Genomic DNA, 27821 nt, shown 5'->3' on the forward strand with positions numbered 1-27821 from the left:
GGTTCACACAACAGCATTAGCCGAGAACACAGTAGCATTAGCCCAAAACACAACATTTGCAGAAACGCTGCATTTCAAGTTGCTCACAAACAAAAGTGCTCCAGACCATTAGGGGCATCTGTACTCTACTGTATCTGTCTTGGAGGTTTTATATCCATTTGATTCACATGACGTCACTGAAGCTTTGCCCCGGCATCTTACCTACCTACTCTGCCTTAGAAATGCCTGCAATATATTTGTTGTTTTGGAACTCACGTTTTCTAATATGTTGCTTGTCATGCTATTGACGATATGATACAGTAGGGTAGGCCTGACATACGTAGAGCCAGGGTTGGGTAGGTTACTTTTTAAATGTAATCCATTGGTTACTAGTTACCCATCCACAATTGTAATCAGTAACCTAACTTTTGGGTTACCCAGACTCAGTAATGTAATCTGATCACTTTCCATTACTTTTGGATTACTTTCAAAACCTAGTTTATACCCAGTTGACGTTTGTTTACATAACCTGGACCAAGACTAAATCAAAAAACAAATTCTGTTGTACCCCTTAAACTGTTGCAGCAGGACATACAGTAGCAAGTACAGTTCAAAATAAATAGAAAGGTCCCCCCAATTTTAGGGATGTAACGATATTGACGATATCGCGCTATCGCGGTGGTAAACGTGTCTCGATATCGTCGTGGTTGGGTTACAATATTAAAAGGACAGGTGTCCGTCAAAAAGCAAGAGGAATAAACACAGTCCCTCGGAACAAATCATTGTTAACTACATAGACCATGATCCTTTGCCCTGCGTCGTCACAACAACGATCAGTGTTTCCCCTATGTTGATTTTGTCGTGGCGGGCCGCCACGGCTAAATTTCTGCCACCACGGTATCAGAAATAGGGCTGTACAAGATTTTAGGCCGTCTATCAGCCGTGATTGTTAGACTGCATGTCGGAGAATAGCAAGGACTTCACAGCGCAGTTGAGATTGCGTGTGTGCGTCTTTGAGAACTGTAAGTCGTAACTTGTGTTTTCAGTTCATTAAAGCCTGTACAGTTATTGCAAATTTAAGTTAACTGGTGATTTTCTTTGTTTGTATTCTTCCCCTGCTAGCAGAATTGCATGCCTGTTGATTCGATAGCGATTGTTGCCCTTGCTCACGTTTGTATTTTAGGTGCATTATTATGCTGAAGTAGTTTTAATTAACAGTGCCCACTGCTAAAAAAAAGTCCTACAAAGAAAGTAATCTCCGGTCAAAAAACCCTGAAGGAGGCATTTTCAACAACTATGCCACACAACAGCGCAAGGGCTCAAGAAATCACGAGGTACATCGCGGAATACATAGAGTGTGATTTACGTCCCTTTTCTGCAGTAGATGGCAAAGGATTTAAAAGGTTAGTGGCCAAGCTTGAGCCGAAGTATCAAATGCCGTCGCGGGCTGAATAAATGTCAGTATTTTTTTTGCTATTATCATCACAAACACTATTGTGAGCTATTTAACAATACCGTGAGCTTTTCCACAATATCGCAATAAATATCGTACCGTGAGGTCAATATCGAAATTGTATCGTACCGTGAGATTTTGATATCGTTACATCCCTACCCAATTTATGTCAATAAGGGCATTACACTTCAGGTGGACTGCTGGCCAGTGGTAGTGTACCAAAAGAAGGATATAGAGCAGTGGTTCTTAACCCTGCCTGTTCATGTTTTGGATGTTTCCCTGCTCCAACACACCTGATTCAAATAAATGGGTCATTATCTAGCTCTGTAGATGCCTGGTAACGAACATGCATGTGATATATTGTTTTATGGTTGCTTGTTTTTCTACAGGTACACTTGCACTTAAAGGGGTTCATGTTGTTTAATTGTAACTTGCTTAACTACATGCTCTTATGGTTCTTCCCTTTGGCACTTATTTTAGTTGTTCACAATATGTGCTTCATGTTTTGGCTACTCGCAATGTTTTTCAGGCTATGTTGTTGTTATTATCAGTGACCTATGCACTTTGTAAAGCTCTCTCTTGGAAGTCGATTTGGATAAAAGCGTCTGCTAAATGAATAAATGTTATTTAATGTAGGTTTGAGAACCACTGATCTAAAACATGCAGGACAGGGGTTCCCTGAGGACAGGGTTAAGAACCACTGATATAGAGGGTCCAATAATGGCAGTTGACATATAATGCAGAACATTATATACATGCTTTTATTTATTGTTCGAGAAATGCATAATTGATCATTGTGGAGGACGGCAACTTTTAGGTAACCAGTACACGTATGTATACCTGCTGCCAATTATCATTAGCCAATAGCCTTACCTCCAAATGCTTCTTCAAGTTTGAAGTTGAATCTTTTGACGCAGACAGCAGCTTCACCCTAGGCAAACATAGCTTGCATTGAACTGTTTTTGCCTTTTTCTTCTTTGAGCACAAATTGATGGTTTAAACACCAGGAGTAAAATGCAGTGTGTTGGTGCGACAATGTTTGCTATTGCATTTCACTTTGTTAGGCAGCCTTGATTAAAGTTTTAGCAAGCTAGTGTGTCTGTTAAGCAAATGTGAAACGTCACAGAGAAAATGGCCAATGATAAAACAGTCAATTCTGCAATTAAAAGGATACATTTTTCAAAATAAAATGTACTACTCCCAAATGTAGTATCGCAAAGTAATCCTCAATATTTTTCGAAAGAATCTGTAATCCAATATCATTTTTTTTTCTTCAATAAAGTAACGGATTACTTTCAAAATTATTTTGTAAGCAGATTACAGTACTCCGTTGCTCCACAGCCCTGCGTCAGTAGCGGTTAGAACCGAAACTGTACTGTAACTGTACTGTAGCTAGTGGTACGTGACAGTGGAGCGAGTGGTACGTGACAGTAGCTAGTGGTACGTGACAGTAGCTAGTGGTACGTGACAGTAGCTAGTGGTACGTGACAGTAGCTAGTGGTACGTGACAGTAGCTAGTGGTACGTGACAGTAGCTAGTGGTACGTGACAGTAGCTAGTGGTACGTGACAGTAGCTAGTGGTACGTGTCAGTAGCTAGTGGTACGTGACAGTAGCTAGTGGTACGTGTCAGTAGCTAGTGGTACGTGTCAGTAGCTAGTGGTACGTGACAGTAGCTAGTGGTACGTGACAGTAGCTAGTGGTACGTGTCAGTAGCTAGTGGTACGTGACAGTAGCTAGTGGTACGTGTCAGTAGCTAGTGGTACGTGGCAGTGGAGCGAGTGGTACGTGACAGTAGCTAGTTGTACGTGTCAGTAGCTAGTGGTACGTGACAGTAGCTAGTGGTACGTGACAGTAGCTAGTGGTACGTGACAGTAGCTAGTGGTACGTGTCAGTAGCTAGTGGTACGTGTCAGTAGCTAGTGGTACGTGACAGTAGCTAGTGGTACGTGACAGTAGCTAGTGGTACGTGACAGTAGCTAGTGGTACGTGTCAGTAGCTAGTGGTACGTGTCAGTAGCTAGTGGTACGTGTCAGTAGCTAGTGGTACGTGTCAGTAGCTAGTGGTACGTGACAGTAGCTAGTGGTACGTGACAGTAGCTAGTGGTACGTGACAGTAGCTAGTGGTACGTGTCAGTAGCTAGTGGTACGTGTCAGTAGCTAGTGGTACGTGACAGTAGCTAGTGGTACGTGACAGTAGCTAGTGGTACGTGTCAGTAGCTAGTGGTACGTGTCAGTAGCTAGTGGTACGTGTCAGTAGCTAGTGGTACGTGTCAGTAGCTAGTGGTACGTGTCAGTAGCTAGTGGTACGTGACAGTAGCTAGTGGTACGTGTCAGTAGCTAGTGGTACGTGGCAGTGGAGCGAGTGGTACGTGACAGTAGCTAGTTGTACGTGTCAGTAGCTAGTGGTACGTGACAGTAGCTAGTGGTACGTGACAGTAGCTAGTGGTACGTGACAGTAGCTAGTGGTACGTGTCAGTAGCTAGTGGTACGTGTCAGTAGCTAGTGGTACGTGACAGTAGCTAGTGGTACGTGACAGTAGCTAGTGGTACGTGTCAGTAGCTAGTGGTACGTGTCAGTAGCTAGTGGTACGTGTCAGTAGCTAGTGGTACGTGACAGTAGCTAGTGGTACGTGACAGTAGCTAGTGGTACGTGTCAGTAGCTAGTGGTACGTGGCAGTGGAGCGAGTGGTACGTGACAGTAGCTAGTTGTACGTGTCAGTAGCTAGTGGTACGTGACAGTAGCTAGTGGTACGTGACAGTAGCTAGTGGTACGTGTCAGTAGCTAGTGGTACGTGACAGTAGCTAGTGGTACGTGTCAGTAGCTAGTGGTACGTGTCAGTAGCTAGTGGTACGTGACAGTAGCTAGTGGTACGTGTCAGTAGCTAGTGGTACGTGACAGTAGCTAGTGGTACGTGGCAGTGGAGCGAGTGGTACGTGGCAGTGGAGCGAGTGGTACGTGACAGTAGCTAGTGGTACGTGACAGTAGCTAGTGGTACGTGTCAGTAGCTAGTGGTACGTGACAGTAGCTAGTGGTACGTGTCAGTAGCTAGTGGTACGTGTCAGTAGCTAGTGGTACGTGTCAGTAGCTAGTGGTACGTGTCAGTAGCTAGTGGTACGTGTCAGTAGCTAGTGGTACGTGTCAGTAGCTAGTGGTACGTGTCAGTAGCTAGTGGTACGTGACAGTAGCTAGTGGTACGTGACAGTAGCTAGTGGTACGTGTCAGTAGCTAGTGGTACGTGGCAGTGGAGCGAGTGGTACGTGACAGTAGCTAGTTGTACGTGTCAGTAGCTAGTGGTACGTGACAGTAGCTAGTGGTACGTGACAGTAGCTAGTGGTACGTGACAGTAGCTAGTGGTACGTGTCAGTAGCTAGTGGTACGTGTCAGTAGCTAGTGGTACGTGACAGTAGCTAGTGGTACGTGACAGTAGCTAGTGGTACGTGACAGTAGCTAGTGGTACGTGTCAGTAGCTAGTGGTACGTGACAGTAGCTAGTGGTACGTGACAGTAGCTAGTGGTACGTGACAGTAGCTAGTGGTACGTGACAGTAGCTAGTGGTACGTGACGGTAGCTAGTGGTACGTGACAGTAGCTAGTGGTACGTGATTGCAGTGTTTCCCACAGATTAGAAAGCTCTTTGTGGCAGTTGGGGGGTTGAAAATGATTCACAAAATCAACAACAACAAACAAATCATTTCTGCACATGCAGGTATCAACACTAGTGCTTAATAACTATTTAGCTAACTGGTTGGCTCCATGACGCTGGGTAAGTTGCCTAGCTAGCTCCTGAGACTTCTCACCAAAAGAACGAAAGGGAACCTTTGATTAACACATGTTCGTAGGTACCAAGCGAAAAGTAGCCTCTACTTTCCTACACCTTTAGCTACTGCACTAATGCTGAAGGCTCGCTGATATAGCTGTCGGTCTTACTAGAACGGCGTATGTATGCATTAGTGATGGGAAGTTCGGATCATTTTACTGATTTGGTTCTTTGAAACTGGTTCAGTAAAATGAACAAATCTTTTTTTGATTCATTCGTTCATTTCAACAAGGGGGGGGGGGGGCTAAACGTCCACTGCAAACACTTCACATCATATTGTCATGTAGGTTAGTGCATGACGTGCACCAGTAGATACTATTTCAAAAGAAATTCCTGCATTACAATAGTGTATCATGACAGTTTGGACGATTGGGTCATTTATTATCACACTAGCATTTAATTATCACGGCAAACATTTACACTGCACTAAACTGTAAGTGTAAATGTAAAGTGAAAATAACAAAACCAATCAGTATGATGACTTGAGCGAATATCATTCACGTCCTACTAAAACAGCGGCCACGCGAAAGGGAATGAGGAAACGGTTTCCTCTACTAAAAAATACAATGCGGGTCACGTGAAAAAAGGATCGAAAGACCGAGTCGGGAAATGAACGAATCGTTCGTTTCCTCTAGCTACCAGTACAGAGCCTATGCAGGTCACGTGAAAAATGATCCAAAGACTCATACAAAGGTCGAGTCGAGAAATGAACGAATCGTTCGTTTCCTCTAACTACAGAGCCTATGCAGGTCACATGAAAAATAATCCAAAAACTCGTAGAAAGACCGAGTTGGGAAATGAACGAATCGCTCGTTTCGACTTGCTACAAAGCCTATGCAGGTCACGTGAAAAATGATCCAAAGACTCGTAGAAAGACCGAGTCAGGAAATGAACGAATCGTTCGTTTCCTCTAGCTACCAGTACAGAGCCTATGCTGGTCACGTGAAAAATGATCCAAAGACTCGTACCCGAAGACCGAGTCGGGAAATGAACGAATCATTTCTGTTTACTTGGACGAGCCTATGCAACAGTCCTGATGCGCGGCCACGAGAAAATGAACGAATCACTCTTTGAGAGTACTCGTTACTCCAGAGTCCTTGTAAGGATTCGTTCAAAATGAACAAATCGTTCACGAACGACACATCACTAGTGTGCATCGTTGCTAACGTGTGCTGACGCTGTGACTGTGCGCCCTCCCTTCCCCCTTCCATCCTCATCCCTCCATCCTTCCCCTCGCCCCTTCCCCTTGCCCCTCCATCTTCCCCCTCTCCCCTCTATCCCCTTTGCCCCTCCATCCTCCCCCTCTCCCCTCCATCCTCACCCCTCCATCCTCCCCCTCGTCCCTCCATCCTCCCCCCTCTCCCCTCCATCCTCCCCTCCATCCTTTCCCCTCCATCCCTCTCCCCTCCATCCTCCCTCTCTTCCCTCTATCCCTTGCCCCTCCATCCTCCCCCTCTCCCCTCCATCCCTTGCCCCTCCATCCTCCCCCTCTCCCCTCCATCCTCTCCCCTCCATCCTCTCCCCTCCATCCTCTCCCCTCCATCCTCTCCCCTCCATCCTCCCCCTCTCCCCTCCATCACTTGCCCCTCCATCCTCCCCCTTGCCCCTCCATCCTCCCCCTCGCCCCTCCATCCTCCCCCTCGCCCCTCCATCCCTCGCCCCTCCATCCCTCGCCCCTCCATCCCTTGCCCCTCCATCCTTTCCCCTCCATCCCTCGCCCCTCCATCCTCCCCTCCATCCCTCTCCCCTCCCCTCGATCCTCCATCCTCCCCTCCATCCTCTCCCCTCGATCCTCCATCCTCCCGTCCATCCCTCTCCCCTCCATCCTCCATCCTCCATCCTCTCCCCTCCATCCTCCATCCCTCGCCCTTCCATCCCTCTCCCCTCCATCCCTCGCCCCTCCATCCTCCCTCTCTCCCCTCCATGTTGTCTGGATTGTGTATTTGACTCAGTCGCAGAGTACAGTAGCCGGTTTCTGCTGGGTAAATGTCCTGGGGGCTGGCTGGTTATTGGGGGGCAGGGCCAGGCCTCTTCTCCCATTGGTTATGCTGCTTGGAGCTGCTCTCTCCTAATTAAAGTGACGGCCTGGTTGTCATGGCAGATGCAGTGCCCCTCCATACAGACAGCTGTATGGTCTCCCAGCAACTGACCAGCCTTCCTGTTTCTACTGACCAGCAACATGCAACACAAGCACAAAACGTTAGGGATACACGATATATCGGCAGCCATATTGGTTTTGGACGATACATGTTTATTTGTAGTGCTATTATCGGTCCAATTCGAAAATGTTGTCGATAAATTATTATAATAATGTGTAGCTATAGAGCTCGTATTATTCGATTATTTCCACCCGTTGAACCACATTTGTTTCACAACTGCTTAAAAAACCTTAACTGCATAAAACATCAAGATCTTTCTTTCACCAAAATGATCAGATAAAAAGTGGTTCAATGGGTGGAAATAAACACAAAACACCCATTTCTGCAAACAATGTAACCCTGTTGTGCCCTCTCTTTTCGTATGACCCAGTATTAGGTTTTGCATTTGCATTGCAATCTAGCGACTTTTCAGAGAGCCACTAGCAACTTCTGGTGAGATTTAATTTGGTAACACTGCATGTCAGCGTCCGACTGCATGGGTACCGGGTTCAGTGTTTCTCCTAGGATTCTTTTCGTGATTTTCAAATGTTACCTCGAATTCATTTTCAATGGAAACAGGTTTCCTAGCAAGAGAAGCTAACCTATTCTAAGCGTTTATTAGGACATTTGTGGATGAGCAACGTCAGTATGTTGCTAGTCAAAACCAAACCAAACACAGCTAGCACAGTATATGTAAGGAAGTAAATGCTATTCCCAGCACCACACAGAGCCACTTGCGAGGAGCGAATAAGCCAGTGTACCTAGTGTCCTTATTGACAGACAGGAGAGGAGTGATGGAGGGAGAGGAGTGATGGAGAGAGAGGGGAGTGATGGAGAGAGAGGGGAGTGATGGAGAGAGAGGGGAGTGATGGAGGGAGAGGGGAGTGATGGAGGGAGAGGGGAGTGATGGAGGGAGAGGAGTGATGGAGGGAAGGGAGTGATGGAGGGAGGGGAGTGATGGAGGGAGGGGAGTGATGGAGGGAGGGGAGTGATGGAGGGAGGGGAGTGATGGAGAGAGGGGAGTGATGGAGAGAGAGGGGAGTGATGGAGGGAGGGGAGTGATGGAGGGAGAGGGGAGTGATGGAGGGAGGGGAGTGATGGAGGGAGAGGGGAGTGATGGAGGGAGGGGAGTGATGGAGAGAGAGGGGAGTGATGGAGAGAGAGGGGAGTGATGGAGGGAGAGGGGAGTGATGGAGAGAGAGGGGAGTGATGGAGGGAGAGGGGAGTGATGGAGAGAGAGGGGAGTGATGGAGAGAGAGGGGAGTGATGGAGGGAGGGGAGTGATGGAGGGAGAGGGGAGTGATGGAGGGAGAGGGGAGTGATGGAGAGAGAGGGGAGTGATGGAGGGAGGGGAGTGATGGAGGGAGAGGGGAGTGATGGAGGGAGAGGGGAGTGATGGAGGGAGAGGAGTGATGGAGAGAGAGGGGAGTGATGGAGGGAGAGGGGAGTGATGGAGAGAGAGGGGAGTGATGGAGAGAGAGGGGAGTGATGGAGGGAGAGGGGAGTGATGGAGGGAGAGGGGAGTGATGGAGAGAGAGGGGAGTGATGGAGGGAGAGGAGTGATGGAGGGAGGGGAGTGATGGAGAGAGAGGGGAGTGATGGAGAGAGAGGGGAGTGATGGAGAGAGAGGGGAGTGATGGAGGGAGAGGGGAGTGATGGAGGGAGAGGGGAGTGATGGAGAGAGAGGGGAGTGATGGAGGGAGAGGGGAGTGATGGAGAGAGAGGGGAGTGATGGAGGGAGAGGGGAGTGATGGAGAGAGAGGGGAGTGATGGAGGGAGAGGGGAGTGATGGAGAGAGAGGGGAGTGATGGAGAGAGAGGGGAGTGATGGAGGGAGGGGAGTGATGGAGGGAGAGGGGAGTGATGGAGGGAGAGGGGAGTGATGGAGGGAGAGAGGAGTGATGGAGGGAGGGGAGTGATGGAGAGAGAGGGGAGTGATGGAGGGAGAGGGGAGTGATGGAGGGAGAGGGGAGTGATGGAGAGAGAGGGGAGTGATGGAGAGAGAGGGGAGTGATGGAGAGAGAGGGGAGTGATGGAGGGAGAGGGGAGTGATGGAGGGAGAGGGGAGTGATGGAGAGAGGAGTGATGGAGAGAGAGGGGAGTGATGGAGAGAGAGGGGAGTGATGGAGGGAGAGGGGAGTGATGGAGGGAGAGGGGAGTGATGGAGAGAGAGGGGAGTGATGAGTGATGAAGTACCCAAGTCGACACCATTCTTGCAATTCTTGCTGCAGTTCAATAGCCTGGGGGAACGAGGCGAGCGGCTGGCCCGTCTTAATTACGTGATGTGCCGTTGTTATAAATCGTGCAATTACACGATGGGCTTCTACATTGAAATTCCTGACCAGCATAGTCAACGCCCTGGAAGATGGATTGTCAACTATCGACTTGGCTGTGGTTTTTGAAAATTGTCGGTGCCTCTGTAAAATGTAAAAATATCTACTTTTGTCTGCTTTAGACGGGAACATACGACAAACACGTTTTTCGTATGAAGTGCATCTTCGTTCCATAAAAAAAAGTTGCTTCCGTTTGAGCTCGTAGCTCTACTTTGCTGCCATCTTCACTTTATTGTCTCGCGCCAGTCTTGCGCCAGTTGTTAAAAAATGTATCTAAATTAGAGAATTACAATTTGACAACCACTCATCACTCCTCAACTCTTGATTTGGCAACTGTGCGCCCCACGAGCTGCAAAGTTATTTATGCATTTAGCAGATAGCAAAACATATGAAGGATGTTAACTTTTACAATGCAAATGTTTTTTTTCAATCAATAATTTGCAGTGGCCCGATCGGGCCAGTGAGTTACTAGTTTAACTGTCCCAACGTTACTTTTTACTGGCCCCGGGCCATCGGTCCATTGTTATTGTCGAGCCCTGGATATATAGATGAGTAATTGAGGGTCGAACTGCACAGGGATCTTCTCATAGACAAACATCACAGCCCGCCGAGTGTTTGGTTCCTTAGGTAGACTCTGAAAAGTGTCAGCATTCCCTGTACAGGCTGGATCACTGCATTTACGACCGTAGTCCATTTTCAATATCCTTGAAAAACGTTCTTTGTAATTCCGTGGAAGTACACAGAGCAGCGCACAGCAAATTTGGGGCGTGACAAAGGTACAGCTTTTATTTATCCTACCTGGCTAAATAAAGGTGAAATAAAAACATTTTTAAAAAACCAGAGCCAAAAAGGGTAGAGCCCCCGTTGTGACGTCACAACTGTGGATTTTTTGAAACCGACCGTTTTACAGCAGCAGTGTCAAATTGTGAGATTTGCATAGGAAAGAGGTGTCAATGGACTTTGAGGTTCACTGTATGTCCATTTGACCCACTGAACTGTCGTTATTCAACTGTGACAAGGTAAATTCGGTTCTGCAATCAATGACCCCTTTAATATTACTTTGGAGGCCTACGTACATACCAATAGTAATACCCTATAAAATCTAACTAATGTTGGTAACGAACGGCTGTTCCATGTGGTATACCCTGATGAAAACGAATGAAAATAAACGGATTGATCTGAGGCCTGTTCCATAAAGCGAGTTTACCGAATAAGCCAGACTTGTGTCAGTTAGTCGGACTCATTTTCTTGTTCATTCGGTTCCATAAAGCTAGCTCAACATAGTTCGAACTCGGTTACTATGGCAACTTAGGCTACGAAACTAGTCTGGTCAGGGTCAGACTAACTGTCAGCGTGACTTGGTGCTTAACCAGACGTCCCTGTAACACTGACCTAACGGGAAGACGATGATTTACCACGTATATTCTCATTTTCTTATTCTCATCAATTCAACATTGATAGAAAATCAACGTAAATAGCCTACATAGGCTACAACATTTAGCCTCATGCATTAAACAATGATGAATAATGCTTTGATAGGCTACGCACCATAGCCGTTAAATGTATGGATGTTAGTTTGTGATTTCAAATGTTTAGGCATCAGGCATAGGCCTACATCTCAATCTAAATTATCAGAGTATATTTATCATAGCAATATAATTTTTAACAGTAGCCCACAATTACAAAACAAACCTAAATCTGCCCCCCATTTCCCCGACACAAAGCCCATGTTAAAAAGTTAGCACTAGGCTACTGGATAATGTTTTAATTATTAGTAGGCTATTAATTTTAAACAATGTCAAAAAAGTCCATTTAGATTAGTTTAGAGGGTATTTTTTAATCAACGAAGGTCTACGTTCACGACGTCAATCATGGCGTGTCATCTTACATTGATTGAAGTGATGGATGAGGGAGCTGTCATTGTACCCGATTTAAAGGGGACGTTCTTTCTGGAAGAAGTCATGTGGCCGTGTGCATTGCTTTTGCCGTGGTGGATTGTATGATCCATGTTTTACCTCTCGGGCTGTTAAAAATAGGGTGCACGCGCAATTGGCTTGACTACGTAAATCTGACTTGAATTAGTAGGACTGCGTGAGCTGAAATTGGCCTTTATGGAACCGCTTATGCCCCGCTTGACTAATTAAACTTATTCAAGTCTGGTTTAGGACTTTAAGTCTATCTTTTTTGAGCGGCGTTTATGGAATAGGCCCCTGTTGAGCCAGCTTGCCCGTAGTTTACATTTACGCATTTAGCAGACGCTTTTATCTAAAGCGACTTCCAAGAGAGTTTTACAGAAGTGCATAGGCCACTGATCATAACAACAAGATAGCCCCAAACATTGCGGGTAGCCAAACATGAAGCATACATTGTGAAACCAAATAAGTCCCAAAGGGAAGAACAATAAGAGCATGTAGTTAGACAAGTTATTTAACAGCAAGAACCTCAAAAAAGTGCAAGAGTCTACCTGTGGAAAAAGCAAGCAACAATAATATATTTCACAGCGAGTACACTCATTTTAAGACAGTTAAAACAAACAAAGTAAGATCGGGAGCTTACTTGAAACCTGTGAATACTGCGCGACCGGCAACAATGGTGGCCAGATCATCCAGAGTCCGATAAATGTAATATTTTCGGCTTAATGAATTGATAGCAAAATTATGACAGTCTTGTTTTGTGCTATACACAGCCCTGAACACACATATTTGCAACCATTTTCCTAAATGAAACGTTTCTAAAAATCGCTAGTTTGGTACGCCAATGTTACAGTGCTGAATTACAATGCGGGACTGCACAACAGTCCCGCATTTCTCTGACTAGCATGTCTACAGTTTTAAGTAAACTCCATTATCAGCGAATTCCGTTTAATATCAGTGCATAACACTAACTAGCTTTGGAGATATCGATACGTGCTAGATGACGTACCTGTAACCAAGTGGCGTCCCATTTCTTAGGGATATGTAGCCCTTATCCCTCAGTTTCGAGGGCCAAGGGCTAGGCGTAAACTAAGGGCTAGGGGGAGGGTGTAAGGGGGGTTTTGTTTGTTTGAGAGAAACAAGTTGTCATGCGTTGCACGCAACACACATGCATGCAGACATAGCCTACCGAGAGTGAACCCCCAAGTCGATTTAGAAAATCTGCAAGAAATTCAAGGAGATGGACGACATCAAATTATTTCTCGAAGTTGAAAAGCACAGAGATTTTTACAAGGGCAACGTAGAGATGTTTCATGCTGAGATGCTGTTGGAATAACAAGTTTCCTAAATGTAGCCTATGCCATGTTTATGTACCATGTTGGCGTAATGTGAAAAAGGAAAGCTCAGAGTGGCTGAAAGGCTTGGTGAATGGCGCGGAGAAATGCGCGTCTGGTGTGAACAGCCTTGAGCCAGTCATAGCCGATCGTAGCCGATCGTGACACGTCCGGGCGCGTCGCAGCCAGTGTGTCCCAGGCGTAATTTGGATGTGCCAACCTAAAGGAAAGATGACAAGGATGTCTTCTCTAACCATCTGTCCTGTCCTCCCTCTTTTCTCTTTCCCCCCTCCCTCTCTTCTCTTTCCCCCCTCCCTCTCTTCTCTTCCACCCCTCCCTCTCTTCTCTTCCACCCCTCGCTCTCTTCTCTCCACCCCTCGCTCTCTTCACTTCCCCCCCTCCCTCTCTTCCCCCCCTCCCTCTCTTCTTTCCTCTCCTCTCTCCAGACCCCCCTGGGTTAATGGGTCCTATCATCGGGATGTCTCCTGATAAGAAAGCAGAAACTCCAGCACCCCAGGAGAAGAGGGCTGCATTGGGGGCAGGGTCTATCCCTGAGGGGGAGTGTGCCTCCAGCCCATTGGCCACCTGCGTAGATCGGGCAGGCGAGGATGAGGAGCTGACCAACCTGAACTGGCTACACGAGAACCTGCTGCAGAACTTCACCCTGGGGGGCCCGGGGGGCCCGGAGGCCCTGGCCAGCCCCAGCCCGCTGTTCGACATTGAGGGGGATCCGGGGGCACGGGGCCCCTCAGCCTCCCCCAGCTCGTCCCGGGGAAGGGGGGGTGAGAGGGATGCGCTGAAGGCCAAGCCCCCCTTCTCCTTCTCCCTGCTCATCTACATGGCCATAGAGCAGTCCCCCAGCAAGTCCCTGCCTGTGAAGGACATCTACGGCTGGATCCTGCAGCACTTCCCCTACTTCTCCAGTGCCCCCACTGGCTGGAAGAACTCGGTGCGCCACAACCTGTCTCTCAACAAATGCTTCCGTAAGGTGGAGAGGAGCTTGGGCAAGGTGGGTTTCATCTCACGGTCTCCCCCCCTCGCCTTCTTTGTCTCCCCCCTCTCCCCTGTCCGTCTCCCCCCTCCTCTGTCCATCTCCCCTCCCCTTAACTTGACATGGCTACAATCCTGACAGCCTTTCAGAATGTGAGCAGTGACGTCACTGTCTCTCTGTCCACTGCTGTGGGAATCTCCTGCTCAACGTTGCACTGGTTTGTGTGTGAGGTTGTGTTTGAGGTTGTGTGTGTCAGAGAATTGTCTGCCATTGTGTTAGTTGTGTGTGTGTGTGTGTGTGTTGGTGGAGTGTGTGTGTTGGTGGAGTGTGTGTGTTGGGGGTGTGTGCGTGTTGGTGGCGTGTGCATGTTGATGGTGTGTTTGTGTTGGTGTGTGTGTTAGGGTGTGAGTGTTTTGTCTCGTGACAACCCCACCCCCCCTCCTCGTTTTGTCAGCATAAGGGTAGAACCCAGTCAAGGTCACACGACCCTCCTTCAAAGGAAGTGCTTGTGCACCACACAGTTACTGTACAGTTATCTATCCAAGCTACAGCAACATACACACAGCCACACAAGCGTAACCCCATGTGTGTAGCTAGAAGCAGCATCGTCATGTGTGTAGCTAGCAGCAGCAGCATTGTGTGTGTAGCTAACAGCAGCAGCAGTATGTAGCAGCTAGCAGCAGCAGCATCATGTGTGTAGCTAGCAGCAGCAGCAGTATGTAGCAGTAGCAGTATTGTGTGTGTAGCTAGCAGCAGCAGCAGTATGTAGCAGCTAGCAGCAGCGTAATGTGAGTAGCTAGCAGCAGCAGCAGTATGTAGCAGCAGCAGCAGCATCATGTGTGTAGCTAGCAGCAGCAGCAGTATGTAGCAGCAGCAGCAGCATCATGTGTGTAGCTAGCAGCAGCAGCAGCAGCAGCATCATGTGTGTAGCTAGAAGCAGTATGTCGCAGCTAGCTAACAGCAGGAGTGCATGAGCTTCACATGACGCAGCCTTGTGGGAGCCGTTTCCCTGGTCGGGGACCATATCCTCGATATTGGCCTTTCTTCAGTGGTTATCAGTCAAATACAGAATTGATTATAAGGTGTTGTTGCTTGTTTTTAAAGCTTTATATGGGGTAAAGAAGGGAGTCATTCAGCCATTCCACAGACTCTGATGAAAACAATAGGTGATCGTGCCTTTTCAGTTGTGGCCCCTAGTCTGTGGAATTAATTGCCCATTTTTATCAGGTCATCCCCCATCACCGAGACATTTAAGTCTTGTCTTACAACATATATTTATTCCTTGGCTTTTGAGTCAGTTTAGGGTCACTCGTGCTTATTTGTTTTGTTTCTGTTGTTTGTCTTATTTGATAGCTTGTAATTGGAGTCAAGGTTATATTTGCCCTCTCTCACTCACACCCTTACTTACTCTGTGTGTGTGTGATCAGGTGAATGGGAAGGGGTCTCTGTGGTGTGTGCATCCAGAGTATCGGCCCAACCTCCTTCAGGCCCTGAAGAAGCAGCACCTTCCCTCAGCACACACCCTCTCCACACCGCCTGCCTCCCCCACCAGGTGAGCCTCCCCCATTCTCACCCCAGTCTGCTTTTAGTTTAGTGATTGTTATCCACACTACATTGTACAGTTGTATTTAACGCTGATTGATTGTATTTAACCTCAATCCTAACCTGACCCTCCTCCCTTCCTCTCTTTATACCTCTCCTCCTCTATCTTCACCTCCTCTCCTATATCCTCAACTCCTGTCCGCTCCCTTCCTCTCCTCTTTTATAATCCTTCCCCTCTTCTCTCCACAGTGCCTCATCACCTCCTCGTCACCTCTTCCTGCAAGGCTGTTCACTCAAAGGTGAGTCATCTACTCTCTCTCTCTTTCTCTACTTTCTTTCTCTCTCTACTCCATCTCTCTCTTCATCTGTTTCTACTGCATCTCTCTCTTGATCCATCTCTCTCTTTCTACTCCTTAATCCATCTTTCTCTTTGTCCTTCTCTGATCAACCAAAGCACATTTCTAATGTTTGGTGTAAACAAGGTCCACCTCAGGTATGATTCCACACACACATCGTCCTCTCTCATGGATCAGTACATATTTAGTCTGATCTGAAGCTCCCTCTGTTATGTTGATGTTTGCTGCTGTATATTTCAACCATGATCAGCTGACTGCACATCCACCCCTCCATCCCATACTTCCCTCCCCTCCATCCCACCAAGTCCTCCATCCTCTCCATCTAGATCTGGTGAGACCAGTATGACCTTGCCCACCTCTAGTACAGACCCTCTAGTACAGACCCTCTAGTACAGACCCTCTAGTACAGACCCTCTAGTACAGACCCTCTAGTACAGACCCTCTAGTACAGACCCTCTAGTACAGACCCTCTAGTACAGACCCTCTAGTACAGACCCTCTAGTACAGACCCTCTAGTACAGACCCTCTAGTACAGACCCTCTAGTACAAACTAGGGGTGGAACGGTACATGTATTCGTATTGAACCCAAACGGGACAGGCGGCATGGTTCGGTGCATGAAATTACGCAAAGAGTACACGGTATAAAAATAAATAAACTTGCGTGCAAATGAATTAATGTAATGCGGAACTACTGTTAGATACCCGTGTTTTGGGACACCTAATCTGTTGCCCCTCTTTAGCTCTGAAGCTGTAATTGACGCAAGTTTAGGCAAACGTTGGTTTCCCATTCAGTTACAGTAGTACAGGCGAGAGAGTGGTGGATGAGACAAGCACTGTGTGTCGGTGTTGTTCAACAGTTGTGGGGTATGTGAGTGTGTGTTTTTTTTTTTTTTTTTTTCAACTTCTCCTCCCTACAGTGCTTAACCCAGGGTTCGTACAAGGTGCCTGAAGTACTTGAATTTGACTTTTTTTTTTGTCCTGGAAAACCCTTAAAAACTGTCTTATTAATGACGAGGTACCTGAAAAGTGCTTGAATTATTTAAAGACAATATATATTAATTTACAAAGTAATTTTGTGTTCATAAAAAAAACAAACACATAAATACAGTTGTTTCGCTCAAACTTAACGCCTCAGCCCATCCCCCTCCTGATAATTTCATTAAAGCACCATCCGCTTTTTTCTGGTATTCTTTGTTTCTCAATTAATGTAAGTGTTTTTCAAGCACGATAAGAACCAAAGTAGAAATCAATTTGGTTCTGAAGAAGTGCTGTCTGAAGCGGCATTCTTTGCTCAAACACCAGACTCAAACACCAGACTCAAACACCAGACTCAAACACCAGACTCAAACACCAGACTCAAACACCAGACTCAAACACCAGACTCAAACACCAGACTCAAACACCAGACTCAAACACCAGACTCAAACACCAGACTCAAACACCAGACTCAAACACAGAAAGAAAAGCCGCTTCTCAGCCAGTGCGCCAGTACCAGATTGATTAGGCCTACTTGAGGACAAAACAGAAAATTGTCAAAATGACCATTTTGGCGAGTGTCCTCGAAAGCAGTCTTTAATGAGTTTCAAAGTCTTAAATGAAGGTAAAGAGCTGGAAGAACTGGATTTGTGTCAGATCCGCGACATGTGCGTCATCACTCGCTGCTCTTGATTGAATAACATGTAGCTTTAATAAGGATTCATTTAAAGTAAATAAAGTATATGTTTGATAAATGAGATCTCTGATTGTACTCCTTGAAAACACCCAAAATAGTGCTTGAAAAGTCCTTGAAAGTACTGTAATTTCATTATATAGTATCTTTATGAACCCTGTTAACCAGCCTTTAGATACACATACAAATGGGGTCAAAAAAAATCCCTGACGCAATCGGAATTTACATGTCATTGTGGTGGGAAATTGTTTACCGGGCAAGGTGGCAATCCGGAGAAGTATACATGGGGTCAGATTTTGGGTCCTAAGATGGCGGACTGAGGCCTACGCAGTTAGAATTCCACTCTGAACAGGATCAAACCAGAACAGGGAAAAAGTCTGATGGGGAAATGGTTTGGCAAACAAGAAGTGTGTGTTTTGAATGGAGTGGGTTGTAATTATATAACAATGGATTGCTAGACTCAAGGATGATCCTGTCTTGAAAAAGAGGGGGTCCAGATAGCTTACAGCTGGTATGGTCAAAGAATAGATAAACTTACTCTTAAGGGGCCGAAGTTGTGTGTCAAAAAGGATAGGTACTGCTGATCCAGGCCAGAATTGGGGAAGATGGAGGAGAGGAAAGTTCTGGTTGCAATAAGGTGACTAGGGGTTGTTGGGAGGGGATGCGAGGCAAGGCCATGTGAAGGAGGCCATGTGAAGGAGGGTCCATTAAAGGGGGCTTTTTCAGAAGTAAAGAAGTTTGTCAACAACTTTGTCAGCCAGATGATGCATATGCAGTTTTGGGAATGGTCAGAAACAGGTTAATTAAACGCCTCACTATCGTTTTGAGCTTCAAGTGGGATCAGCTTGGGCGTGCTGTACGTGCCAGAGTGACCAACGCAAACATGTTGGCTGACTGCGACAAATCCTGGTTGAGGAATGTGATGCCATCCCACAGCAGTGTGTGACCAGGCTGGTGACCAGCATGAGGAGGTGCCAAGCTGTTGTGGCTGTGTATGGACCTTCCACACGCTACTGAGGTCCCTGACAGTGTAAAATGAATTAAGTGTAAAAATGGCCAATGTGTGTTTTTTTGTTGTTGACCTTATTACTGTGGGAGAGTGCAATCATCCGATACACCAACCAACTCAAAATGAGAGAGAATACCATCAGGCTTTCCAACTATATAAAATACAATACCAATTGGTATTATTGAAGGGGAGGAATAATTGATCGAAATAACGTTTCCAAACCTTTTTTGAGGGGTTTATTTAGCATGGTGGGGTTGATTATTCTCATTTCAGCCTATAAAAGGAAGATCTTTGGGGCATGTGAGGGTCTTTTTTTGTGTGTCTGTACCTGTGTCGAACTGCCGTGCTGAATAAACCACCAAGCCATCTTGACTTATATATTCTGTCTCTGACTCTATTTTTTTTATAATCCTTCTGGAAGACGTCTAGTTTCTTCAACATCATCTTCAATGCGCCCGTATTTACTCATTGAGGGACCTGGTTTGTTTTGCTTTTCCCTCCGTTGTACCGAACTGTGACTTCAATGTACCGTTCCACCCCTAGTACAGGCCCTCTTGTACAGACTGTAGTACACGCTCTCTAGTACACACTCTAGTACACACTCTAGTACAGACCCTCTAGTATAGACCCTCTAGTATAGACCCTCTAGTATAGACCCTCTAGTACAGGCCCTCTTGTACAGACTGTAGTACACGCTCTCTAGTACACACTCTAGTACACACTCTAGTATAGACCCTCTAGTACAGACCCTCTAGTATAGACCCTCTAGTATAGACCCTCTAGTATAGACCCTCTAGTACAGACCCTCTAGTACAGACTCCCTCTCTAGTACACCCTCTAGTACAGACCCTCTAGTACACACTCTAGTACAGACCCTCTAGTACAGACTCTGGTACCCTCTCTAGTACACCCTCTAGTACAAACCCTCTAGTACACACTCTAGTACAGACCCTCTAGTACAGACACTGGTACCCTCTCTAGTACACCCTCTAGTACAGACCCTCTAGTACACACTCTAGTATAGACCCTCTAGTATAGGCCCTCTAGTACAGACTCTGGTACCCTCTCTAGTACAGACCCTCTAGTACAGACCCTCTAGTACAGACCCTCTAGTACAGACCCTCTAGTACAGACTCTCTAGTACAGACCCTCTAGTAAACACTCTAGTACAGACCCTCTAGTACAGACCCTCTAGTACACACTCTAGTACAGACCCTCTAGTACCCCCTCTAGTACAGACCCTCTAGTACAGACCCTCTAGTACCCCCTCTAGTACACCCTCTAGTACAGACCCTCTAGTACACACTCTAGTACAGACTCTCTAGTACAGACCCTCTAGTACAGACCCTCTAGTACCCCCTCTAGTACACACTCTAGTACCCCCTCTAGTACACACTCTAGTACACACTCTAGTACAGACTCTCTAGTACACCCTCTAGTACAGATCCTCTAGTACAGACCCTGTAGTACAGATCCTCTAGTACAGACCCTGTAGTACAGAGCGAGAGAGGGAGGGGTGGGTTTGACTCTCTCCTCCAGGTCATCTTATCCTGGTCACAGCATGGTCTGTCAGGACCCCCCAGTAACCCCTGACCCCCCAGTAACCCCTGACCCCTCAGTAACTCCTGACCCCCCCAGTAACCACTGACCCCTCAGTAACCCCTGACCCCCCCAGTAACCACTGACCCCTCAGTAACCACTGACCCCCCCCGTAACCACTGACCCCTCAGTAACCCCTGACCCCTCAGTAACCACTGACCCCCCCCCCGTAACCACTGACCCCTCAGTAACTCCTGACCCCCCCAGTAACCACTGACCCCTCAGTAACCACTGACCCCCCCCGTAACCACTGACCCCTCAGTAACTCCTGACCCCCCCAGTAACCACTGACCCCTCAGTAACCCCTGACCCCTCAGTAACCACTGACCCCCCCCAGTAACCACTGACCCCCCCAGTAACCACTGACCCCCCCAGTAACCACTGACCCCTCAGTAACCACTGACCCCCCCCAGTAACCACTGACCCCTCTCAGTAACCACTGACCCCCCCCAGTAACCCCTGACCCCTGAGTAACCCCTGACCCCCTCAAGTAACCCCTGACCCCCCCCGTAACCCCTGACCCCTCAGTAACCACTGACCCCTCAGTAACCACTGACCCCCCAGTAACCACTGACCCCCCCCCGTAACCCCTGACCCCTCAGTAACCACTGACCCCTCAGTAACCACTGACCCCCCCCAGTAACCACTGACCCCCCCAGTAACCACTGACCCCCCAGTAACCACTGACCCCCAGTAACCACTGACCCCTCAGTAACCACTGACCCCCAGTAACCCCTGACCCCCCCCGTAACCACTGACCCCCCAGTAACCACTTACCCCCCCAGTAACCACTGACCCCTCAGTAACCCCTGACCCCCCCAGTAACCCCTGACCCCCCTGTAACCCCTGACCCCCCAGTAACCCCTGACCCCTCAGTAACCACTGACCCCCCCAGTAACCACTGACCCCTCAGTAACCACTGACCCCTGAGTAACCCCTGACCCCTCAGTAACCACTGACCCCCCCAGTGACCAGCCTGTGCTCTCCTCCTACAGAATCAGACATTGACGCAGCCACCGCCATGATGCTCTTAAACTCCGCCCCCGGCCACCAAGATGAGCCATGTAAGACACGCCTCCATGCCATGCCTCCACCTCCCTCTTTCTCTCCTTGTCTCAACCTCCCTCCCTCCCTGCCTCCACCTCCCTCTTTCTCTCCTTGTCTCAACCTCCCTCCCTCCCTGCCTCCACCTCCCTCCCTGCCTCCACCTCCCTCTTTCTCTCCTTGTCTCAACCTCCCTCCCTCCCTGCCTCCACCTCCCTCTTTCTCTCCTTGTCTCAACCTCCCTCCCTCCCCGCCTCCACCTCCCTCTTTCTCTCCTTGTCTCAACCTCCCTCCCTCCCTGCCTCCACCTCCCTCCCCGCCTCCACCTCCCTGCAATCACCTGCCTCCATCTACGTCCCTGCCTCTACCTCCCTCTCTCCTTCCCTCCCATCCTCTTTCTCGCTGTCTCCCTTCATTCACCACCCTCACTCTTCCTTCCTCCGTCTTTCTCACCTCCTCTCATCCTGTCCTTCTCTCCTTCTGCCCTCTTCCTCATCCTGTCCTCCTCATCCTTGTGTTTCCAGGCTGGTGTGGTTGTGTAACCCTAACCCTCCCATATATGTCTACCTCTGCTCACCTCTGTCTCTCTCTCTCCCCATCTCTCTCCCCGTCTCTCTCTATCTCTCTCGCTCCCTCCCTCAGGTGACTCTGACGGTCCTCTGGACCTGTCTAGACCAGACCTGGTGCTGGTGAGCAGCGACCCCAAACAAGACCACAACTACAGCAGCTTGGCCCTCCAGCGCTGCTCCTCCTCCTCCTCCTCCTCCCTCTCCTCCCTGGAGGAGGGAGGGGGGCGGACACGCCGCGCCGGCAGCGAAGGTTTCCATAGTGACGAGGACTCTGACCTGTGGGAGGAGAGAGGCCGCTCCCTCCCTCCTCGCCGCACCTCCGCCAAGCGTCCGGCGAAGAAGCGCGCCAGGCGGGAGGTGCGTCCAGACCTGGACGAGGAGCTGAAGGAGGCGGCTGGATCCCTGCTGCACCTGGCCGGTGTCCGCAGCGACACGCACAGCACCACACGCTCCGCCAAGAGCAAAAAACTGAACCGGAAATGAGGTGGTGTCTCTGCCCCTTGGGACCCCCTGACCCCTCGTGTGTCCTAGTATGTCTGCTCCGTCTCCTCTTCATCTTTTGGTCTCTTGATTGGATGTTTTGAGCCCTTTTGTATTTGGGGGATTTCCTGTTCAAATCACCAGATGGCAATAGGACAACTGGCTCAGGAGAAGCAAAGCCATAGACTCTAGTAGCCAGGGGTCTTCTCCCCAGCGCCCACACCTCTCCCTGTCAGCCAGGAGACAGCAGAGGAACGTCTGAGCGGCAGGCGCATGCTTCCTCCTCCTCCGCTACGTATTCAGAATGAGCATGATCTTTCCAGACACCCTAACTCTCATACCGAACATACCCCACCTGCTAATGGACCCCCCCCTCCTCCTCTTCTTCTTCCACCCTGCAGAAGGAGAAGATACTTGTTGTGATGTGACCTTGGTTAAGGAGTATCCTACAGAGATGCAATAATGAATCCATGACCTTAATAACCTTCTTAACCTGGGTTCCTCTAAATGCTGGTGTTGATCAGGGATGAGGGCACTGCTGTGTAGTGTAGAGACAGAATAAAGTATCATGTTTTAAGTGTTTACAGTGAGCTGGGATCTGGATCATCCAGACAACCAGGTGTTTACCTGCCCTGGCCCCAGCCTCAGCCTCTGTTCCTGCCTCAGCCCTGGTCCCAGCCTCTGTTCCTCCCTCAGCCCTGGCCCCAGCCTCAACCTCTTTTCCGAGTCTCAGCTCCAGACTCTGGCACTGGCCCTTGGGTGTTCCTGTCTGTCCAAACTGAGGTGTGTCTAATATGGCCCAATCATGGCAGATGTGGTAACCATGGTGATCCAGAACTGTGCTGTTGCAGTATCCTCCAACACATGTTCAAGAGGAAGAGAGTGAGGGGGGGGAGAGAGAGAGAGAGAGAGAGAGAGAGAGAGAGAGAGAGAGAGAGAGAGAGAGAGAGAGAGAGACGATGCAAGAGGGACGGAGGGAGAGAGAGAGAGAGAGAGAGAGAGAGAGACGATGCAAGAGGGACGGAGGGAGAGAGAGAGAGAGAGAGAGAGAGAGAGACGATGCAAGAGGGACGGAGGGAGAGGAAGAGGGGGGAGACTGATTCTGAGACGGAGAGAGGGGGAGGGAGAAGGAGAGAGGGATGGGGGAGGGGGGAGAGGAAGAAGTAGAGAAGGATATGGAAAGAGAGGGAAGGGGAGAGAGGGAGACTGAGAGAGGGGGGGGGACTGAGAGAGGGAGGGAGGGATGGATCTAGTCTCTTTGTCTCTGCTCACACCAGGAAACAGAAAGGGAGGAGGCCTCACCAACCAGGAAATGACCCGGCTGCTCTGAGGCGGCAGGCCTCAGGCTGGCAGGCTGATTACTCACAGGAAACAGAAAGTGGAGGGAACAGGAAGTGGAAGCAAGTTGTGAAGGAAACAGGCAACAAGATTGTGTGTCAGGGAGGCTGAGGCCAGGTCTGTAAGCAGTGTAAGGGCTGCGTCTGCTCTTCCTCCAGAAACATCTGTGTTCACAACCTCCTGTGGCAGGAAGTCATCCTGTCATGTGACTCACAGGCCAGGACCTGTCATGTGACTGTCACAGGCCAGGACTTACTGAGGCTGTAAATACAGTCGTGAAATACTCTGAAACTATGCTTTGAAAGTTTAACGATGAGATAAATTATGATTTGGGGGGATTCCCAACGGAGATACTTATCATTGAGGTAAAATTATTAAAGCAAAAGTTTGATAACTTAATTGGACTTAATAACTAAATAAGTTATTTTCCCTTTTGTGTTTTAAGATGTTTTTTTTTGTGGTGGGTATATAACGTTCCTATTAGTTTTCAACAGGAATTCAAATATACACTGGTATTATCCTGCTGTGAATGGGGAAAAAATTGTTCAGTGATCATTGACTTATTTATATTTAATTTATGAGACTATTGAATGCGTCTTGCGTTAGCTGGGCTCTCTACAGACGGCCCTGTGCAGACGGCCCTCTGCCGACGGCCCCCTGGTGTGCCCCTCTGACACCAGTACTGTGACTGGGAGTGTTGTAGTGTAGAGCAGCTGGTGTGTCTGTGTAGAGCAGCTGGTGTGTGTCTGTGTAGAGCAGCTGGTGTGTGTCTGTGTAGAGCAGCTGGTGTGTGTGTGTAGAGCAGCTGGTGTGTGTGTGTGTAGAGCAGCTGGTGTGTGTCTGTGTAGAGCAGCTGGTGTGTGTCTGTGTAGAGCAGCTGGTGTGTGTCTGTGTAGAGCAGCTGGTGTGTGTGTGTGTAGAGCAGCTGGTGTGTGTGTGTGTAGAGCAGCTGGTGTGTGTCTGTGTAGAGCAGCTGGTGTGTGTCTGTGTAGAGCAGCTGGTGTGTGTCTGTGTAGAGCAGCTGGGGTGTGTGTAGAGCAGCTGGTGTGTCTGTGAAGAGCAGATGGTGTGTGTGTGTGTGTAGAGCAGCTGGTGTGTGTGTGTGTGTGTGTGTAGAGCAGCTGGTGTGTGTCTGTGTAGAGCAGCTGGTGTGTGTCTGTGTAGAGCAGCTGGTGTGTGTCTGTGTAGAGCAGCTGGTGTGTGTCTGTGTAGAGCAGCTGGTGTGTGTCTGTGTAGAGCAGCTGGTGTGTGTCTGTGTAGAGCCGGTCCATCTAACCACCACTGCCAAGTCCGCCTGCTGTTTCCCTTGTGTGGCTGAATAGAAGAGTATTGATTTGATTATTGATCCTGAAGACCATGTCATGGTGTCACTGCCAACTCTGTCATGCTAGCCAACTCTGTCATGGCACTGCCAACTCTGTCATGCTAGCTAGCTATGTCATGGCACTGCCAATTCTGCCATGCTAGCTAGCTATGTCATGGCACTGCCAACTCTGCCATGCTAGCTAGCTCATGGCACTGCCAACTCTATCATGCTAGCTAGCTATGTCATGGCACTGCCAACTCTGCCATGCTAGCTAGCTATGTCATGGCACTGCCAACTCTGCCATGCTAGCTAGCTATGTCATGGTGTCACTGTCAACTCTGTCATGCTAACTAGATCTGTCACGGCACTGCCAACACTGTCATGCTAGCTAGCTATGTCATGGTGTCACTGCCAACTCTGTCATGCTAGCTAGCTCTGTCATGGTGTCACTGCCAACTCTTCTGCCCATGTGTGGGCTACAGACATCTGTCTCCATCATGACAAATGAAACGTGGATGGCGGGGGTCTGGGACTTCCCCCTGCCCCTGGAAACCCTGGCAACAGCTTGCTGCCCCCCCCCCCCCCCCACACACACACACACACACACAGCACCCAGTGATCCTTTGTTTAAAAACTGTCCTTGAAAATGTATTCAATATGCGATTTTCCCCCAAATACTTTTTTCTCTTCAATTATTATGGTTATAAAGAGCATTTTGTTACATTTGACTAACTGAAGCTGCCAACCCAGTATGTCAGATGTCTGCTCTCTGGCAGACACACCTTTTGGTTTTTGTATGCTAACCTTTGTTGATAAAATGTTTATAAAGTTTATTTTCGCCAAAGATATGCAATTGCATTATATATGGTATTACAAAATAAAAATGTCTTGTTTTACCTTGGCTTTGTCAGTGTAATTTTTTGTGTCTGTGGTTGCTTTTCGGTAACACGTTTCAATATGAGACATTTTAGATTTTCATTTTAACATTTGATTAATTTACACTTCATCCAAGCGACAAACCGAGCACATGGGAAGTACCGCAGAGCAAAGTAACAGTGTGAAGTTCTTCATTCTCAGCCTGGTAGCTGAGATGTGGTTACTTTTGCACAGTCTGGTAAAACCAACACACCTTGACACTGACCACCGGAATACTTTGCACTTCTGATCCATGATCTTGTGCAGTACTTCCTATGTGCAGTTGAATGTGGCTCTGAAAGATGGTGTCTGCTAAAGGAGTGGACAGCCTCCCATCTACCAGGATGCACCAGGGCTAAAGGATTAACACAAACGAAGACGTGCTCTGAATCAATGTTGCCACCTGCTGGGGGCAAAGCACACTTTCCACAAACATCTGTCTCTGTCCCTGTCCTTCTCTCCCTCCCTCCCTCCTCCTTCTTTTAGCCATCTCTCCCACACTGCCCCTCCCTCTTGGGGCACTGATTCAGTCTGTCATCATGCAGGAGGCTGCTCCATTATTGATGGCTGTGGGCGGGGCTGTGATGTCTGCTTCCTGTGGGTAGGCCTGTGATGGCCTTGGGGCCCCACTGCCAGGTCGTCAGTGTGGAGGTTGACACTTGAGGACAAAGAAGGTTTCACCCAGCACTCTCCTGTGTAAAGACAACCCTTAACCTCAAGCCTTCAACCCCAGTCCCAGCCTCCTTCCTCCTCAGCCTCCTTCCTCCTCAGCCTCCTTCCTCCCCAGCCTACTCCATCCCCTGCCTCCTCCCTCCTCAACCTCCTTCCTCCCCAGCCTCCTTCCTCCCCAGCCTCCTTCCTCCCCAGCCTCCAGCCTCCTCCCTCCCCAGCCTCCTCCTTCCTCCTCAGCCTCCTCCCTCCCCAGCCTCCTCCTTCCTCCCCAGCCTCCTTCCTCCCCAGCCTCCTCCCTCCCCAGCCTCCTTCCTCCCCAGCCTCCTTCCTCCCCAGCCTCCTTCCTCCCCAGCCTCCTCCCTCCCCAGCCTCCTCCCTCCCCAGCCTCCTCCTTCCTCCTCAGCCTCCTCCCTCCCCAGCCTCCTCCTTCCTCCCCAGCCTCCTTCCTTCCCAGCCTACTCCCACCTCAGCCTCCTCCCTCCTCAGCCTCCTTCCTCCCCAGCCTCCTGCTTCTTCCCTCCCCAGCCTCCTCCCTCCTCAGCCTCCTTCCTCCCCAGCCTCCTCCCTTCACTAACTGGCTTCATTCAACTAGAAATCTGAGCTGCACCTTCCCCCTCTCCCATACCGCCTTAGCAACCACGCCACGCCAACAGTTACCAAGCAACCACACAGAGCTGGAGCCACTGGCAGTGTGTGTGTTTATAGAAGCTTAATGTGTTATGGAATTAACAACTGGGTGGAAAACATATTAGTATACATTAAGATTAGATATATTATAATTATGGTTTTTAATGAAGATATTGAAAACATTACAATGATTGAACTGTTCTTTTTGGATATGGTATTAATTGATCATTGGAGATATTTTATTTACTACAATTAGTTCAGTGGCGACTGCTAGCTGAAAGGCTGGCCTAGCTAACAGAACAACAATATAAAGTACAATATAAATATACTTTTAGTATAAATCAGTGGATTCTGTTACATTGTGTTTACTGATGTCAAAACTACCTGCACATTATAAATGTGCACAAAAACTCAACACCAAATCAACTATAACATTATAATCACAACTGCGCATCACATGGGCACTATTCCTACCACTTTAGCCTCCTTGGTCGGTTTCCTAGGCATAGCTATAGCGACAGGAACAATGTTTGTATGAATTTAGTCTCGTCAGTTGTGTCATATTTATGAGAATGTGACACAGCAAATACAAAACTATTTTATAGCATTGCATAGCACAAAGGTAAAAATACAAATGTTAATATAAACTAGTGCTGTCAAACGATTAAAATATTTAATCGCGATTAATCGCATTAATGTCATAGTGAACTTAATCCCAATTAATCGCACATTTTTATCTAT

At 48.3% G+C, this 27821-nt stretch overlaps 1 protein-coding gene across 2 annotated transcripts in view; it reads left to right on the top strand.

The window, feature by feature from the left end:
* foxn2a (forkhead box N2a) overlaps positions 1-23109 on the top strand; it is a 38220-nt gene extending 15111 nt beyond the window's left edge. For both annotated transcript variants that reach the window (XM_084667113.1, XM_084667114.1), the window contains exons 2-6: positions 13410-13972; positions 15382-15506; positions 15746-15795; positions 21125-21193; positions 21816-23109. In XM_084667113.1, the coding sequence (XP_084523239.1) occupies positions 13424-13972; positions 15382-15506; positions 15746-15795; positions 21125-21193; positions 21816-22225 (1203 nt within the window). In that variant the 5' untranslated portion in view covers positions 13410-13423 and the 3' untranslated portion in view covers positions 22226-23109. The remainder of the gene's footprint in view (positions 1-13409; positions 13973-15381; positions 15507-15745; positions 15796-21124; positions 21194-21815) is intronic.
* Positions 23110-27821: the final 4712 nt, after the last annotated feature.

Source organism: Hypomesus nipponensis, chromosome 11 (assembly GCF_054491055.1).
Source record: "Hypomesus nipponensis isolate SF chromosome 11, ASM5449105v1, whole genome shotgun sequence".
NCBI lineage: Eukaryota > Metazoa > Chordata > Actinopteri > Osmeriformes > Osmeridae > Hypomesus > Hypomesus nipponensis.